Source organism: Callospermophilus lateralis, chromosome 17, assembly GCF_048772815.1.
Source record: "Callospermophilus lateralis isolate mCalLat2 chromosome 17, mCalLat2.hap1, whole genome shotgun sequence".
NCBI lineage: Eukaryota > Metazoa > Chordata > Mammalia > Rodentia > Sciuridae > Callospermophilus > Callospermophilus lateralis.
The window spans coordinates 16,450,685-16,469,381 of record NC_135321.1 but is presented as its reverse complement, the minus strand read 5'-3'; the positions used below and the strand labels follow the sequence as shown (position 1 = coordinate 16,469,381).

The 18,697-nt window shown below is 44.3% G+C and overlaps 1 protein-coding gene across 1 annotated transcript in view; it reads right to left on the bottom strand.

Annotated features, from left to right (window-relative positions):
- Alpk2 (alpha kinase 2) overlaps window positions 1–18,697 on the bottom strand; it is a 116,150-nt gene that overhangs the window by 10,608 nt on the left and 86,845 nt on the right. The window contains exons 9-12 of the mRNA XM_076837029.2: window positions 15,643–15,917; window positions 13,982–14,070; window positions 10,420–10,637; window positions 5,367–5,415 (exon numbers count right to left, since the gene is read on the bottom strand). Of these exons, the coding sequence (XP_076693144.2) occupies window positions 5,367–5,415; window positions 10,420–10,637; window positions 13,982–14,070; window positions 15,643–15,917 (631 nt within the window). The remainder of the gene's footprint in view (window positions 1–5,366; window positions 5,416–10,419; window positions 10,638–13,981; window positions 14,071–15,642; window positions 15,918–18,697) is intronic.

Here is an 18,697-nt window from a genome sequence, read left to right as displayed (position 1 = left end):
AAGCAGCTGGGGGGCTTTTATCCCCGCCATTTGCAGTCGCTGCTCAAGGGCTCACAGCAGGCTGCCTGGCCCTGGGTGGAACTCTGGCCTGTGAATGGAGGACAGAACCCGGCAGGCAGAGGCGAATAGAGGCTGCCTTCTCAGAACAACTGTCCCCCAGGTGTGTCTGCCTTGATATGTGGGCCTCTGTCACCTCCCCTGTGCCTTTCACGATTCTGTCCAGGCCTCCTGAATGTGCTTTCCATGTCAGGGACGCCTGACACTCGCCACACATCCTTGAGCTTCATCCAGTTTTTCTTCCAAGGCTAGAAAGTCCCAAGCACTGGCTGGTGGCCACACAGAGGGGCGTCCTTGGTGGCTATTCATGTCCATCTTCTTTTCGTCATTGCTTACTGACTGGGAAGAATTCTGCTTAGAGTGGTACTCTTTGTTTTACTCAACCCAGCAATATGAAACTGGCTGGTTTTTTTCACTTTTTGTTTTTGTTTGTTATTGTTTCGTTTAGAGACTATGGAGGGCAAAATATTGGCTCTGCTGCCCTCTGGTGGCTGAATCCCTCTCCCACCTTCTCCCCAGATCTCAAGCACTGGGTTTTTGCAAAGTCCCCTCTGACCTGTGTGTTTGCTCTCCTCCTCGTTGCTTTAAAATGGTTTGGGGTTGGTTAGGGTAGGTTTTCAAGTTACCAGGAACTTCCCTTTATTCCTTTAAAGAACTGAACAATTTCAAATCAGAAGCACTTTAAAAAGTCCAGTTAGTATCATAGGTGTAGGTGGAAAAAGGATAGCTGTGTGTCAAAACAGTCACACTCTGTTAATTGAAACTTTTGTACTCAACACTGCCAAAAGATGAAGGGTGTCAGATATAGGTGATGTGCCTCTGGACACAAACATTATCTCCCGCTCCCAGGAGAAATATGACATGTGTCTGTCTTAAGGATCATACTAGCAAGTAAAGTTGAATTAAAATGAGTAAGTCATGGCAGTTCCCTGTTTTCTTTTTGAGATGATAAGTAGCTTATTTAGTCTCCAAATAGCATCACAACCTTGGACTTCATTAAACAAGAGAACAAGGCAGGTTGCCAGAGATGTGGTGCAGATTGAGACATAGGGAATATTTTCTTTGACACAGAGCTCTGCTACTCGTGATGGGTCCATGCAGCAGAGGCCACACACCAACCTTTCATAGAACTCATAGAACTAGCAGCTCCCCCTTTCTAAACTAAGCTCACTAGAACATGCTTGCCCGGTCCTTATTCACCCATCTCCTCTCCTGCACTCTCTGGAAGCCCTCTGCAGTCTGCCATTCTCTTCTCTGTCTTTCCCCTGTGCACTGGCATCCCACTGGGACATTTCCCATCCTGTCTTCAAAGTGCCTTTGAACTTAAACCCTTTCCAAATCTGTAGACATTGTTTTTGGACCATTTTGTGGATTTGGCTTTCTTTGGAGAATTGCTTCAAATCTTGCCTCCCAGCACTGGGAATCTGCCCCTTCACCTCAGATGCTCCTTGCTTACCTCTTCCCTATAAGGGGCACCTGCCCTACCCCTCTTCACCGGGGAAGTGCTGGCAGTGGGCGTGGTCACCGGATTTCATTGCAAGCACAGGGGCTCTGAGGAACTTGTCAAGGGGCCTCTCAACGAATCCTAGAGGAGTACCCTGCTTTTATCAGTTTTTTAAAAAACAGGCTTCTAAGATAGTTTTGTGGGGAGAAAGAAATCTGTGACATTAAAAAAAAATTGTAACTTTTTCTTGAAACGTTTAAAAAGTTTTTTTAAAAAAAAAAAAAAACAGACAGGATGATCTAATATTCCTTTCAAAGCTCTCAAACACTTCAGCAGTCCCTTCTCCCCCATCTCTGCCAGTCCCTCGGACCTCTCCGTGGGTGGGCAGACAGTAAGTAACACTTTACAGGCAGTATTTCTCCCTGGGCTCCAGTCATCCTGCTTCTAATGGGTCTTGGGCAGCTGTCCCAGGCCAGATAAGTCACATTAAAGCTGAGAACAAAACCAAAGGCTTGGGTTTCTTTTTAAATGAGGAGCGGGGAAAATGTTCCACTTGAAGCTCTCAAATGGTCTGGGTTCCTGGAAACTGCTGATGTGCTTTGGAAAGATGTCTGAAATCATCACGCTCTTAGGTTCATCCGAGTCTGGGGAACTCTGGGACAGTCCTCTGCTTTGTTTTGGTAGGAAGTTGTTCTAAATAGTGGTATTCATTTGCCTGCACTGGTGTCAGGCTGAGGAATTAGAGGGGAGAGAAAATTAGTATTTATCTAGATTACACTGAGCTTCAGGGTCTAGAAGTAGATTAGCTGGAGAGCCCTGAGGGCAAGCCCCAGTGTCCCCATTCTGCAGAGGAGTGCCTTCCAGAAGGTAATGTCACATTCCACACAGCTGGAATGATGGGAAGCCAGGGCTCAAACCAGGTCTGGCCAATGAGGGTATTTGCCATGTCCCGCAGAGAACATGGAGATTTGAATAAAAGCTCCTTTTGGGAAATTCCCCCTTGGGACCAGTGACTTTCATAAATAGGGTACCACTGAATTTGTCTTTAAAGTGTGAACACTTTCAGAACAACACTAACGTGGATGGAAAGCAAGGACATCGGACACAATGATTCTATCCTGGGGATACTGGGATTCCTCTTCATCCAGCAGGCTAGACAAACACCTTCCATGCCAAGAGCAAGGTTACCCAGGAGAAATGGAGGTAGGTGGCCAAGCCCAGAGTTGAACTGCTTTACATCATAACCCTCCAGACTTGTTCCATTTACAAGCCCAAGGCCACGACCACACTCTCTGAAGGGTATGGCAGTCAGGACTCTGGTCTGCTCTGCCAGGGTTGGGGGAGCACAGGACATAATTCTAACATAAAACCTCACTGAGCAGGTTTTCAGAAGGAACCTCACCAGGGGAAAATATCCAAACTGCACCTTGGTTCTGAGGCCAAACCCGAAGCTCTGTGCACTCATGAATCAGACCTACTGATCTAGAGGTTAAAAGAAAGAAGGGTCCCTTTCCACTTCTTTGAATCCCTCTGCTTTTCTCCATCCTTCATGAAAGCTGAAAATTAACATAGTTGTTAGCACATTGCTGATGTTGATGGTCTGAAATGTGCAGAAAGCTCTTGTCATCCCTAACCATGGGAGTACCCATAGTCAATGTGTATTCATCACACCATCTTATTGGTTTGTATTTCTGATGCTTACTGGCTCTAGAAAGACAGCCCCTGTTAGGGCTAGCCACTCCCTGAAGATAGTAAGTGACTCTTTTCCAGAGCACTTTCATATACAAACCAACTGATCCAGAGCCCAAGCCCACCACCTCCTCCATCAGCTTTAACACTCAGAGCACCATCCACCTGCCTTTATCACCGCAGGACAGGTACCAGATAATGAGGGACAACACCTGTGCCCCCGAGCCCATTGAAAACTTTCAAAGTAGCTAGGCCTGCTTAGCTAACTTTGTCCAATCTAAAAAATAATAATAATAAGGTTCTTAGCCATGTCTCCCCTTACTTCTTCTGCATCTTTACTGCCCCTGTGCTTCTACATGTGGCCCTCCATGGTGTAGTATGCACCCTTCTCCTGGAAACTGTGAGCAACAAACTAGTTTTCGACCACAGTTGCATCCTACCCATTGGCTTCACCATACCTAATCAATAATAAACCTGCATGTTTAAAACAGAGGTCATCCCCTCCAAAAGCCATTTGTCTCTTCTTCTTCTTGCAGAGGGTCTTAAAGAGCAGTCAAAGGCACTGGCCATTCTAACAGAATTTCATTCTCACCAAGAACCACAAACAGCCAGCTTGGTCCTCAGTAAGGGTCAAGTGAAGCAGAAGGAAGGGACAGTTGTTTAAATGATTCGCTGGCAGAAAGTTCTTGTAGTATCATCTGTGCAGGCAACTGAGCAAAGCAACACTACACTAAGTTAAATGGGCAAATGAACTAAACAGACACTTCTCCAAAGAAGAAATACAAATGGCCAACAAATACATGAAAAGATGTTCAACATCTAGCCATTAGGGACATAAAAATCAAAACTACACTGAAACTCCATCTCACTCCAGTTAGATTGGCAGCCATCAAAAATACAAACAATAACAAATGCTGGAGGAGATGTGTTAAAAAAGAACATGTTTACACTGTTGGTGGGATTGCAAATTAGTACGACCACTATGGAAATCAATATGGAAGTTCCTCGAAAAACTAGGAATGAAACCACCAAATGACGTAGCTATAGCAGTCCTTGGTATTTGTCCTAAACAATTAAAGTCATTATACTACAGCATTACATGCTTATCCATGTTTACAGCAACACAATTCACAATAGTCACATTATGGAACCAGCCTAGGTATCTTCAATAGATAAATAGATAATGTGGCATATGGATAAAGAAAACACACTATATATACTCAATGGAGTTCTACTCAGCCATAAAGAATAAAATTATGTCATTTGCAGGAAAATGGATGGAACTTGAAAGCATTATGTTAAGTGAAAAAAGCCAAACCCAAAAGGTCAAAGGTCATGTTTTCTCTCATGAGGAAGCTAGAGAAAAAAAAGGGGAAAAAAGTGAAGGAAACTCATGAAAAATAGAAGAGAAACCAGTAGAGTAGAGGAAAAAAGATCGGGTTTGGGGGCAGGAGGAGGAAGGAAAGGAGAGATACTAGAGAATGAAATTGACCAAATTAAAATGTTATATTGTGTGCATGTACAAATATATAATGATGTATTTCACTATTATGAATGATTATAATGCACCAATAAAAAAGAAAATACATGAATAAATAAATTATGGAAACAAAACCACAATCAACAACAGCTCTTTGGCAGCCATTAGCTCCTGCAATAATCATCCTAGTGTCTGTGAGTGTCTACAGTATTTTTGGAAAAATAACTTGATTAAAAATATACAAATTGAATTTACTATGCTCAACTGCAAAAAAAAATATATATATATACACATATATACATATCATATATGTATATATGCCTTTAAGGAGCTTTTAAAAGTGAAGATATTAGATGTATAAAAATGGAATATTCACAGTTAAAAGACATCCCCCCCCAAAAAAATGCTGGCATATATCTCTCCATGACATCCCTGTGAGTGATTAATCTAGAAATGTGTTTGCAAAAGTTCTTGTTTGTTTCAAAGTTAGGAAACAAATGTGTTTCCCTGCGAGAACAAAGTCCATAAATATTTTATGTAAGTGAGGGAAGTGAATTGAATTCATCCCAAGAACATTTGTCACCCACAGTGAGGACCAGAAATCCACTCTGCCCACATCAGCCTCACAGTGTTTGCCCAGAAGGTGTTTGGAGGCCTAGTGTTAATGACATGCTCTCCATTTTATATCTTACTCACCCTTTAGCCAGTGTTGCTATGCCAACGTCAGTTAACTTCATTCCTACACCTATGGGAAGAGAGAGCAAGGACAGTTTGAGTTACTCAGGGATACTCAGAAAGGATCAGGGATCCACTTGGGGAAGGAGTAGAGAGCTCCAGGGTCACCTCCCTTCCTGCAGAAATGCATACATTCCCCCTGGTTTCCACCCCAGAGACTGACAGCCTTCTGACATGCGCCCTACCTCAGGGGGTGAAATGGGGAAGGCAGACCCCTGATGCGTCAGTGCCTGTGACTCAAGTTTTGCCTGGCTCGTCTCGCCCCTGGGATGGAGGAGGCTCAGCTGCTCTCTGATGCATCTGAAGTCTGTCTCTTTCTGTAAGCCTCCTCCCCAGAAATACTCTGACTTGGGCTTCCGTCTGGTTCCTAATTCCTCATTGAAAGTGGAAACCCTCACACAATGGAAGGAGGAACAGTCATGGGCTGTGGTGGTCAAAGTCAATAGTGAGAAAGTTCAAGGTGACATCTGCTCAGCTCAAAGCCAAACCATGTTCCCATTTCCAAGAACATGGTTTCCCATCCACAGCTGAAGATTGTCTGGATTGGCTTTAGGCCCAGAGTTCTAGTCTTTTAAATAGTGGCCTGGGCATGCTGACATTTGGGATCCATGGTCTGCCCTTTGGGCACTTGCCCTAACCTCTATCCATTGAACTGTGGTTGGTTGGCAGGGAGGGTACCAAACCCCAAACAACAAAACAGCTACCTGAGCTACCAGCTCAGCAGAGAGCCATAGGTGTTTATGGTAGAATCCCAAACACACAACAGGGGCAGCTGGAAGAGTACCCAGTAATGCAAGGAGGATGGACAATCTATTGCCTTCCACCGTGAGGAGGGCAAGAGCCCGACTTCCTGCAGCAGAAGAATCACTTATGGTTTAGGTATGAGGTGTCTTTTGTGCTCGTTTGTGAGACAATGCAAGAATTTTCAGAAGTGAAATAAGTAGATTATGAGACCTAATCAGTGGATTGATCCACTGAGATAGATGAACTGGGTGTGGCTGGAGGAAGTAGGTCACAGAGGGCCTGTCTCTGGGGTTTATATTTTGTCCCTGGTGAGCCAGCTTCTCTCTCTCTGCCTCCTGGTTGTTATGTCCTGAGCTGCTTTTCTCTTCCAGGCCCTTCTGCTAGGATATTCTGCCTCCCCTCAGGGCCCAGAGCTGGGGAGTCATCGGACCCTGGACTGAACCTTAGAAACTATGGGCCAAAAGAGACTTTTCCTCCTCCATGTTGTTGTGTCAGGCCTTTTGGTCACTGACTCTCAATATCTGACTGAAGGACCCCCCTTGCTCACTCTGCCCCACCTCATCCTGCATCTGTTACCTCTCCCTGTTCTAGCAGGAAGAAAGGACACCTCTCTGATGCTCAGAGTGCGGAAGCACCGGGCCTTTCTAGCATATTTCCCCCCAACCAAGTACCCCTTCTTTTCCTGTCTTTCCAGGGTGGCTCCTGCCCCAACCCAATGGACCCCACCTATGTGATCTAGTTTTATCCCAGGGCACAGCATCTAAAATGCCACCCTACCAGCATCTGACCTGCTGGATGACAGGCGGGGGTCTTCTCCTCTCCTCTCTCACCTCTGACTCTGGTTCTATATGGACCGGGCTCTAAGGACCAGTCTCCCCACCACCAGCTGATGACCTGGCCACAAGAAGGCCAGCAGCCTAGAAACCAGTCTGGGATGTGCAAGAAGGAACGAGGATCGTATCTGATGACAATCTAGTTCTAGGGTTCTCCATCCCAGAGGCCCAGGAAAGGAAAGTTAGAAGGGTTAACGCTCTGATTTGGCAGTGTCTGCTTCAAGCACGTCAAACCATGGGACATGCTGCGTTTCAGACTGGTTAGTCAGACAGAAGCAATGAGCCGGGCTTTTCTGGAGTGCACCTGTGAGCTAAATTAGACATGGCACTTTGGGGGTGCCAGCGAGCATTTTAAAAGCCTCTTTCACAGTTGGTAACTAATTCATCTCATTCTCTGAAAGCTGCTAACCACTTAAACATATGTAAAAATACTCAACATGCTTTTATTATGGGAACTTTTTTTTTTTTTAAGATATCAAATTGCAAAAGCCCTCTTTGGCCATCTTGTTTCATGGAAAGTATACTTAAAAATCACAGCACTAAGTTGCACAAAAGTCTAATTTTTAAAGTCATTTGGCAAAAGGTCCTTGAACTTGGAGAATTGTTCTCCCTTGCTTCTCATAATTACCAACTGTCATTTTCGGTTTAGAAAAATAGAATATAATCTTTAAAAAGAAACTTCTCTCTCTGGGTTTAATAATTTGTCAGCAATTCAACCAAGGTTATTAACAATCACTAGAGAACAATGAATTAAATTCCAGTGTGCAGCTATTAAACTGAGCTGTGCATAATAGTGACCTACAGGTTGTTTCTGTTGGAAGGAAGGAAATTGGCAGCCCCAGGAGTCTATTATCCAGAATTTGAGTTCTTGGGTCTTTCTGGCTCCTTAGAAGGCCTAATGATCTTACCAGTGAGCCAGGTTTGGTTCCAAATCACAGACCCACTTTAACCCCACAAACCTTCAGGCCCCAGCACAATCCTATAAACAACTCAATGCACCAAGGGATGGAATAGCTTTTAAGAGTTCAAGAAGAGGATGATTGATTTTGGGGTTTGCTTTAATTCTAGTTCCAATGTCCCAGTAAAATCATAAGAAGGGGGAGATATTACTTAGAGAATGGATGTGTTATTTCATGCCACATTGGTAGTGACAATAAAAACATTTTTTCCCAGCAGCGAAGTAAGTAGACACCATTATGAAATTCCATGCCACACATTTAACTGCACACATCATTTACAGAGAGATGTAATATTCCACTATAGTTGTTTACTAGTGCCTAGAAGCAAAACTAGTTGTGCATGAAGCTCCAGGGCATTGTTTTTCAGTAGAAAAACTCTATTTAATGCAAAATAAACTCTGAAGGACGAAAGATGGTGGGGGGTTGGGGAGGCAACAACTATACCAACAGAGTCTAACTAGCATGAATAACCGTTAAGACAATGTTTCTGGTGTGTGAGTGTGTGGCAGCCAACGCTCTTCAAAGACTGAATGGTTATGGCTTACCATAAATTTGCATATCTGCCCATCTGCAGGACAGTAATGTTGCAGTCCCAGTTGATCTGCAAGGAGTCTCCAAGTGGGCTTAGGGGGAGAAAGGACAGTGTACATGCTGCTACCTTCTAACATCAGAGGACATTTGGAAAATTGGGAAGTAAATCTCTTGCAAATTTGTTCATGTGTGGTGTAGTGGGAAAGCTTGCAATTCAGAGTCAGAGAATATGGGTTGGAATCTTGGACCGCCTTTCTAGCAGAGTGGCAGCAATTAAATCACTGCTTCCCAGCCTCAGTTTTCTCATCTACAAAATTGGGATCATGGTATCTTCTTTGTAGGGTTATTATAAAGATTAAGTGTATGTAGAAATCAGTGAAATCCAAGTCAAGTCTATAGTCTAGTTAATTATGCTGTGCCAAAGGCAGTCTCCTGATTCTACAGACAATGTGCTGTAGTCATGTTAGATGTTGTCATTAGACAAAGCCGGATGAAAGGTACATGGGGATATATATATATATATTGCAAATTTTTGTGAATCTATAATTATTTCAAAAATAGGGAATATATGGCTATGTGGCCATGCCGCAATAAACATTTCAGTATCTCAGTCCTCACAACAACCTCACCTGGAAAGTACTGAAACAGAGAGGTGAGTCATTTGATCAAAGGCTGACAGCAAGGAAGTGGCAGGAAGGACATGCGTAGACAGTCCTGTTCTCACTCTAGCCACTTCTGAACACCATGGCTCCATGGCCAGTGCCACCACCAGCATTTCTTTGCCCAAGAACTATCTCTGCCCACTCTTTGCCCAGCTTGGCTTGCCCAAATGTCAGGTGGGAGTGCAAACAGCTAGGTCCCCACCAGGGGCAGCCTTCAGCTGGTGCCTTGGGAGCTGGAGGATAAACACTGGGTGGTTCTGGGAAGTGCACTCTGCGCAGGCTCCTGGCAGAGAGACTCGACTCCCGTCAGTAACTGGCTGTGTATCCATGTGCCCTGTCAGCTGCCCATCCCTCTTTAGTCTCACTTCCTCACTCCTCTGTGTTGTTTCCAGGGACATTCCCCACCCCCCTTGGCTATTTGTACTCAAATACAATGGCCTTCGGGTCCTTCCTCTGCATCTGTAGCTTCCTCATCTTCAAATTCAACAGAAAATACTCCTCCAAAACTGAACCTCTGTTGAATATGTACAAAGGGGGTTTGTTTGTTTGTTTTGCCATTATTCCCTAAACATTACAGAATTACTGTTTACATAGCATTTACATTGTATCAGGTACTATATTCTAAAGATGGTTTCAAACATGAAGGAGAATATGTGTAGCTTATGTGCAAACACTACGCCATTTTAAATCAGGGGCTTAAGCATCCCAAGACTTGGGTATCCATTAGGGGTCCCAGAACCAATCCCCTGTATTACCAAGGGATGACAGTAATTGCCTTGCTCTGTTCCTGGTGAACCTTAATTATGACAACCCCTTTCCTTACAAGAAATGGTATTCCTAAAAATGTGTGTATACATTGAAAGCCTGCCTTAAATTCACCAGGGGGGACATAAGATCTGAAGCATTGTAAGGCCCTTTCACATATTGAGAATGGAACGTCACCTCTCAATTTATCTTTTCCTGCATCTGGATTTTCATATGTACTTCTGAGTTTGCACCTATTGAGGATATAACAATGAAGCCAATCTCTTTTGAGGTAGGAAAGCATTATTGGCATGAATATTAAAGAGAACTTTATTATCGCATTCAGCAGGCCATTTTGGGCTCTGGGGTCAAAAGGTGTTTTTGATATTAGGAACACCTTCTTTGGGTAAAGGTGCCTCAGGGGGTGCAGCAGACCCTCTCTCCCCTTCCCTCCCCTCCTTTCCTCACTCCTCCCCCTTAGGAACATCCCAGACCGGCAGGGTCCCTGCAGCCAGGCAAGCTACCGTCCTCACGTCCTCACCCTGCATGTCCGTGACCAGGAGGCAGCCGCTGGTTTTCTGGTACACCCAGTGCTGGAAGGTACAACACTTCTGACCAGCCTCCGATTCTCTTCTCAAGAAATTTATTTCCTTCCCATCTCTGATGGAATACTTCACAAATTCTCCAATCAGCTCCTCTTCCACTGTTGCATAAGGGATGTTGTTCTCAGGCCGATGGATGAGAAAAATAGGAATGATCCTGCAAAGGCAGCGGAACATGGACACACACCCAGTTTCACATGGAAAGAAAAACTGCTGGGCCATTCTATGCCCACATGGAGCAGTAGGAGCTGCAGAGTCAACCTCTGGGTTCTGGGTTCCATTAGATTTGGTTGTTTGGGTACTGGGGATGGAAACTGGACCTTGCACATACTAGGCAAAGGCTCTACCACTGAGCCCTATCCATTAGATTTAGACTAAAAAAAAAAAATCCCCCAATTATTACTTAATGATAAAGAAAATGCATTTCTGTTTTTATTTATTTCTAGAATTAGAAATTCCTCCTTAGGTTTTATTTCAACTGCTCATGTAGAAATGAATGTCTTCATATATTAATACCTTAATGTTGTGTTAGTCAAGGATTATAATCCATCTATATCCATCCACCACCTCCCCACCCATCCTTCCTCCCCTCCACCCACCCATCTGTGCATCCTCCTTTCCTTCCATTCAGTCCACAAATGTTCATTCAGGAGCTTCCGTGTCAGACACTCTTCCAGACACTTCACAAGCAGCAGTAAAGAAAACAGAGGCTCTGCTCTTGTGGATCTTACATTGAATGAGAGAGACAGACAAGAAACAAGTAAAAGCTCACAGCTGATTGTTAGGTGGAAATGGAAGCGGCAGAGAGGAGACACACGGGTGGGAAAGAGTGACATTTTATTTAAGGGGGGTCAGAGGAGTCTTTGTTGATAAATAAAGAGCATTTGAGGAGAGACCTGTGGGAAGTGAGTGGAGAACCATAAGGAATTCTAAGGCAAGATCATTCCAGGGGAAGGAAAGAATTAGTTCTAATTTTAAGATGAAAGTTCTGTGTGTCTTGTTAAAGAAATTTCAGGTGTTCCAGCTGAGGACAGAATGGCCAGGTGGAAGCGGGCACATTTGGGGCAGTAGCCCTGCCCCCTCTCACTGCAATCAGCCTGGCTGCCCAGCCTTCCTCTGCTAGTGCTTGTCAATTTTGCAGAATTCAGGGGATGCTCTGAGGAACCCCTCTGGCTAATGACCCTGTACCAAGCACAAAGGTTCAGGGCTTGTCTAGGTTCTCATTAATCATGCAGCCCTGGCAGGGTGGGGGGACAGGGACAGAAACAAAGGTTGGGCATTATTCAGGTTCTTTATTAGCCTGGTCTCTGCCCAGTGGGACCCATTTGCATAGACAATGTGATGCCATTGATATTCATGATTTCAAAAGCAAGCTGCTCCAGTGTGGAGTGTTTTGTTTTGTTTTGTTTTTTTCTTCAAGATCCCATGTGCTTCTAAAAGGGAACTTCTCCAGGACCAAGCTCCATTGTCTGGAATTAAACACAGGGGTCACCCCAAGGGTCCAGAGCCTCTCTCTAGGCTGCAATTGTGGTTAAGCATGGGGGCTTCGAGAGAAAGCAAGAATGTCCATGGCTGGCTCTGTGTGTGAGTGAGTGGTGAGTGTGTGTGTGTGTGTGTGTGTGTTCTTCCTCTAAAATCCTCTGATTTAGGTTCCATGAGCATGGAATCTCTCCCAGATGTCCTTCTGAGGACCCTTACTCCTCTTTATATTGTCATCATTCATGTGGTCACAAATCCTCCCATTGCAAGAAAGGGAAAGCAGTTTTTCACAGAAAAATGTCCTCACTGATATTCTCTCTATCTTGGGCCTTGGCTAGTTTACTGCAGTGCTGATTGCTGAGCAATTAAGCTCCTACCTCCCCTGCCCCCCCCCCCTCCCCCCGGCACGGGCCCTTTCCAAGTCCCTATACCAATCTGATCTTAATAATTTTGTGTTCTTTTCTCCCGAGGGCCCCTAATATGGGAAGAGGCAAGCTGCACAAAACCTGAGTCTACCCCTGCAGGGGAGGATTAGTGGATTCAATCCTCCCTTCCTGAAAGAGGAACCTGACACAGAGACTGGGAAGAGGGGGGACCAAACAAGAAGGATGACAGGGCGAGATTTGTGACACAGAACTGAACTCATCCCAGATTGCGGTCTCCGTACATTTAACAGAGAAGCTGAAGGATAAGGACGACAGGCCCTAGGGACTTTGCCTAGCTGTCGCCCTACCTGCCTTCCTGCCTTACCCAAATGAGTCACCAAAACTCCTCCCATGACCTGGCCCTGATAAAGCCCTACAAAACCCAGGCCCTTATTGCAGCCCACCCCCGTTCTCCCCTCAAAAACGTGCCCCTCTTTTGCCTATTAAAGAACGGCTGGTCCATTGAGGTCTGCCTCCATTTCCTTTTTCTTTTTGTGTTCTCTTTCATGTACTTTCAAAAGCAATTGTGTTTTTTCTTTGCATTACATTATTATTTTTTCATTTGCTGACAAATACTTATGTAGTACATAAGTATGTTAAGTATTTTTTGGCAATGAGCGGAAAGCTTTAGAGACACTACTGGTTCTGCTCAACAACAGACCACCTAAGGGAAAGTATTGTTACTTTCAACAGGGGCACTTGGACAAGCTCCCTCCTCCTTTCCCCTCCCCTCCCAGGCCTGCTGTATAAATGGCTGCTCTGCTGGGATTTCCTGCAGCTTCCTCCTTCCACTTAGCATGCAAATATGATCACACCCAGACATACAGGCCAGTAAACACAAGCTCCAGACTCCTCCAAATTTGCTGAGGCCAAAAAATATTGCTTCAATGACTGGATAAAAGCAATCAGTGTAATTTATCTCTGTAGGATTCCAGGAAGTGGCTACTGTGTTACCAGTAGCCTGATCACTGGTCCACTCTTCCCTGTCACATCACCATATCTTATTTTCATCATAGGATTAATTACATTTGGACAGTGTCCTGGGTTTGCTCATTGTTTAGACAATGTTATACCCATGAGAATAGATACCTTTTCTTTCCTATTTAATGTGGTAGATATATTTATTGAATTAATTAATCTAGCCAGTCATTTATTTACCCATGCATATTTGGGGGTGGGGGGTAGGGTACCAGGGTTTGAACTCAGGAACACTCAACCTCAACCATTGAGCCACATCACCAGATCTATTTTGTATTTTTATTTAGAGATAGGATCTCACTGAGTTGCTTAGTGCCTCGCTTTTGCTGAGGCTGGCCTTGAACTCCTGATCCTACTGCCTTGCCCTCCAACTGCTGGGGTTATAGGAATGTGCCACAACACCCTGCCCATGCATACATTTTTAAAGGATATTTATCAGGTATCTCTCTGTGTGTCCCTGGAGTCCAGACAAACAGGACAGCAGGCATGGGATCCTCATGGTATTTACAGACAGAGACCAACCTTATCACTTGACATAACTCTCACCTTCACCCCTCCAGCCCTCCGAGTCCCCAGCAAGTCAGGGTGGTAACAACCAAGGCAGGGTAGACTCACTTACTCCGGCACTTCTCCAAAGCCTTCCAGGGGCTGTGCTTCAGCAGCGTAGATCTTGGCATAGTGTCTGGCAGTATTTTGAACATAGCATTCCTGCATCACCAAACACATGGGAAATCCAAGTGATTAAAAGGAATCAGAGTATCACCCAGTAATATCATTCCGGCAATTTTCCCAGTACAGGTCACACCAATGGATTCCTGAACCCATCAAAAGCACACATTTATTAATTTTGTTGTTGTTGTTCATGCTGGGGGTCAAACACTTCAACTGAGCTACATCTCCAGTCCCTGAAGCAGTAATTATCATAACCTAGAGTTGGCCACATACAGAGGAGCTCTGAGACATGAAGGGACTACCCAGGCCAAGGTCAAGGTATCCCAAACTATCACACTTCTAAACCAGCTTAAGTTCACCCCTGAACTACTGGGGCTGGCCCCTTGTCATGATGACAGATAATGCTGGGGTTGGGGGCTCCTGGTTTTGCTGTGAGATCTCCCCCTGCAATTCCTTTTCTAAGTTGTAATTTGCAGAGTAAATAAGGACACTTTGACAAGATTTCTGGCTCAGGAAAAGCAAAGTGCATTCCGCTTCCCCCTCTTTTCTGAGTGGGAGTCTGTGTGCTGGGGGATTTTCTATGAGTGGCCATACTCAAGATGGAAACCTCAATGAAAGAAAAGAAAAAGAGGCGTGGGTTCAGAGGAGAAAGGAACATGATGGGAAAAGCCCCATTCTTGGAGAAGAGTGGCTGATGTGGCTCACAGACATCACCACACCTGAATCGTGGATGGCTTATGATTGACAGGACCTGGGAGAGTCATCGAAGCTCAGTCCACTAGGTTATGGGTAAAAATGTTGAAAGGGCACTTAGTCTGTGAAAGAGCTAGACCCAACCCTCCTGACAGCTTACCAATGCTGGTATGGAGAGTGAACCACAGGGGTCAAGGGGAGCTGGGGAGGGGAGAAGTCAAAGCTACTCCTCCCCTGCCCTCCCCTCTCCTCCCCTCTGGCCTCAAGTTCTGCAACTCAGTGACAGAGAGAGATGGGAACTTAGCTGGAGACTTGGGCCAATCTCTCTATATAGTTTAATAGGCTTATTTGGAACCAAATTCAGAAAAGCAGGAAATAAGACAAATGCTAACCCTTTTGAATACACCCCACTGCTGCCCGCTCCATAAAACAAAACAAAACACTCAAGAGTTTAGTGCTGATTTAATCTGTCACTGAGATCCTTGGGAATCCTGTTGCTTCCAACCTCCACCTGCCCTATCTTCCATGTCCAAGTAGATTCAAATCCCCAGGGATCTCCTGGGGCCTCCTAGGGACAGAAATGACCATAGTTCAAATCAGAACTGGAGAGGGGTTTCCAGGCATTGGTGAAGTCCCAAATATCTGGTAAGAGACCAAGAAATTACTTCCAAGAACTAAGCAACCCCCCACCACTTGACTTTGATCTGTACTCCAAGACTGAAAGGCCCCCAGCATTCAGCCTGGATCCACATCCCAAACTGAGCACCCCCCAGCATTCAGCTTTGATTTCTACACCCCCCGCCCCCCAAAGAGAAACGCCTTTGGGAGACTCATTTATTCTGAGTCTGATTTTCATCTCTGGTTACCATGGTCACTCTCCTACCTGAAGGGACACCTTTGGGCAGACAGACCCACCTGGGCAGCAAGTTTGTAGTTCCTTTGGATGAGCTCGTCGTTGTTTCTGGTCCCATAGGCGACTGCGTTGTGTACCTTGAGCACGCAGGCGTGACCCGGCTGGAAGACGGGCGTGAGGCCCTGCATCACGGTGCTGCGGAAGGCTTTGCGGTGGACCCCCTCCCCGAAGTGCAGCGCCTCGGTGGCAATCTGACCACGCAGGCGGTCCCCAAAGTAGTGGTCATTGAGGAAGTCCTCTTTGAAGATGAGCTGGCTAAATTCAATCTCTTCACACCCTAAAACATAGCAGAGTTTGGTTAGACAGATTATCTCCCAGTCCTGATCCTTGGAGAACCAGCGTCTCCCATCATGTAAGGGCGAGGACAGGGTTGACCTGTTGAACCCAGAGGGTTAACCACACTTAACTCCTAACAGAGTCACAGCTAAAGGGAGAGACGGTGGGGTTGTGGGGAGAGGAAGTGTCACTGAAGGAGGATGTAGGAGGGTCCCTGGAAGACCCCCGTAGGACACATGCAAGAGGAGACCAGTTGGAGTGAAACTGGGGAGACCAGGAAAAGAACTGTAGACAGATCTGGAAATTAAAAGCAGAACCATGCAGAATAACTGAAAGCAAGTCAAAAAGATGGGTCAAGGGTGGGTGTAGAAGAGAGAGGAAGGACAAATGACCAGATCCAATAGTGTTGTATCAATCTTTTATCATGATTGGCACCTTTTCTGGGCATATTTTTTAAGTATTCCCCTGCAAAAATCTTAACACTATAAATTACACACACACACACTCATGTACCATGTGTATATCTGTACTTTATACACAAAGAGAGGAAGATTTTTTGCTCCCTTGAGAGTGATACTGCCTCACTTGAGAAAGCACATGAGATATATATGAAATAGGCAAAAATATAGAACAAAATATGAAAAGAATATCCTTTGAAGACAAGTTGAAAAGAGTAGACTTATTTTGGATTTATTTGTAAAAAAAAAAAAAAAAAAAAAAAAAAAAGTAGAATTGTTTCCTGAATTTCCAAGCAGCTATTTTTTGGAGTTGATTCTATACATGTGTCAGATGATAATGGAAAAAATTCAATCAGGATGCTCCACTTTAAACTAGAGATGACCAAATCATACTTCTGACTTGCTGAGAGAGGAAATGAAACAAGATTGTTTGGATTTTTAAAAACACCTATTTTTCAGAGCTGATATCTTTCTGAACTTTTAAAAGATAAAAGTAGTCAGGGGTCGTGTGAAAATCCCACTTTGTTTTTACACAGTATGTTTAGAGAAATGTTTTTCTCTTCTTTACAAAATATTTTCAAATCATGTGCTTCAAGAGAGTAGCCTGTGAGGGGTACTAGCTATTAAAACTGGAAGGAAACCGAGCCCATGCTTAAGGAATATCGGTTAATGTCTAGACCTAGTTATTGTCAGAAAGAAAGAGGAAGGGAGGGGATTTTCAGAGAGAAAACATGGGTGAATTGCTGGAGGCTGCCAGAAGGAAGAGGATCTTCAGAAAAAAAAGTGCTGTAAATGATTTCAAAGAGGCCATCTGAAGGCTGGGGACCAGAATGGGCCACCCTCAAAAGCACCTCTTGAGCAAAAAGACTGTGAACTGCAGATAATTAAGAAGCAGATGCAGGAAAGCCTTTGGCCTTCCTCTATTTGCCCAAATTAAAACATACATCTACAAAGACAAAAGACATCCCACCTACCCTTCTCTACCAGGGAGAGTATGCACTGTGGACAGCCTGGACCCCTGAGGGTCTGGAGATAGCCCCAGGCAATCTACATTAATCAACTTCACTTGCTAGCCCTTATCCACCATTTATTTGCCTTCTGCAAGAAGCCACTTTTAGAAACTCAAAAGTCCTTCTCTCTATCTCGTCCATTCTCTAACAATTTCCTGCTTCTTGTTTGAAGATGCTCTATAAACTGGAATTCAAAAATCCCCTTTCAGGGAATGACTCATTTCCTGGGTGTCTCCAATGTAGACATAAAACATGCATGATAGTACACTTCACCTTGTTTTTCTCCTGTTACCTGTCTTTTGTTACAGGGGCCTGTTCCAACTAAGACCTCAGGAGGTTGAAGAAAAATATTTTTCTTCCCCTGCAACTCCTGAGCAACCTGTCCTGGGTTCCAGTGGGCTGTTTTCTCAGGTAAGCTCTTAGGCGAGAGTTATAACAGGTTGCATCTTAAGTGACAGAACCAGAAGAAAACTTTTAATTTATAATGAACAGCGTAATTTCAATTTATAACAGTTAAATTTTTAAAAATAGGTGAAAAATGAATAGGAACTGCTTTTTATACAACCCAAACCTTCTCAATTCTAGTGACATGATGAATTTCATTTTAACAATTTGCTTCAAATACCACTTAAAGAATATGGAAAATGTTTTAATGCCAGAACCCAATAAACATGAGTCATATTTGCCACATCCTGTTTTCCTTCAAAATCCCCAGATTTCTAAAATTCAGATAGAAAATTCAAAGGTAAAAAGTAGGTTTATGCTTTTGAATGAATCAGTTCTGGGCTGCGAATGTAGCTCGGTGGTGGAGCTCTGGTCTAGCTTGAGGCCTGGCTTGGATACCAGTGCTGCAAACCTCCTTCCATTAAAACAACGCCCCCCCTAAAAAAATTAAATTAAAAAAAAACACATTAAATTTAATTAAAAAATAAAAGTTGCTCCAGACAATATACTTAGAAATAGGAAGAAAAATACATTTTGGTACAGTATTATATGTGGTATAGTTAACAATCCTGTCAGTTCCAACAGAAATGTCTACTTAACAAGGATAAACCATGAAAGAAAAAAAAAATTAGTACTGTTTGTCTCTGGAAAGCCCCGTGGGGAAAGAGCTGGAGTTTTAGCTGGAATGTGACTCCCTTTGCAGAGGAAGCAGGTTTGCACCTGCAACTTGGCAGAAACGGTGAGAGAATGTCCTGTCCAAGGATGTCTGCTGCGGCAGTGCCTGAAATGTCCCTGTTCCTGAGGGCGTCACCTCAGAGCTCAGACCTCTTCTGTAGCGGGAGATGGCAGGAAGCATGCCTTATTTAGGC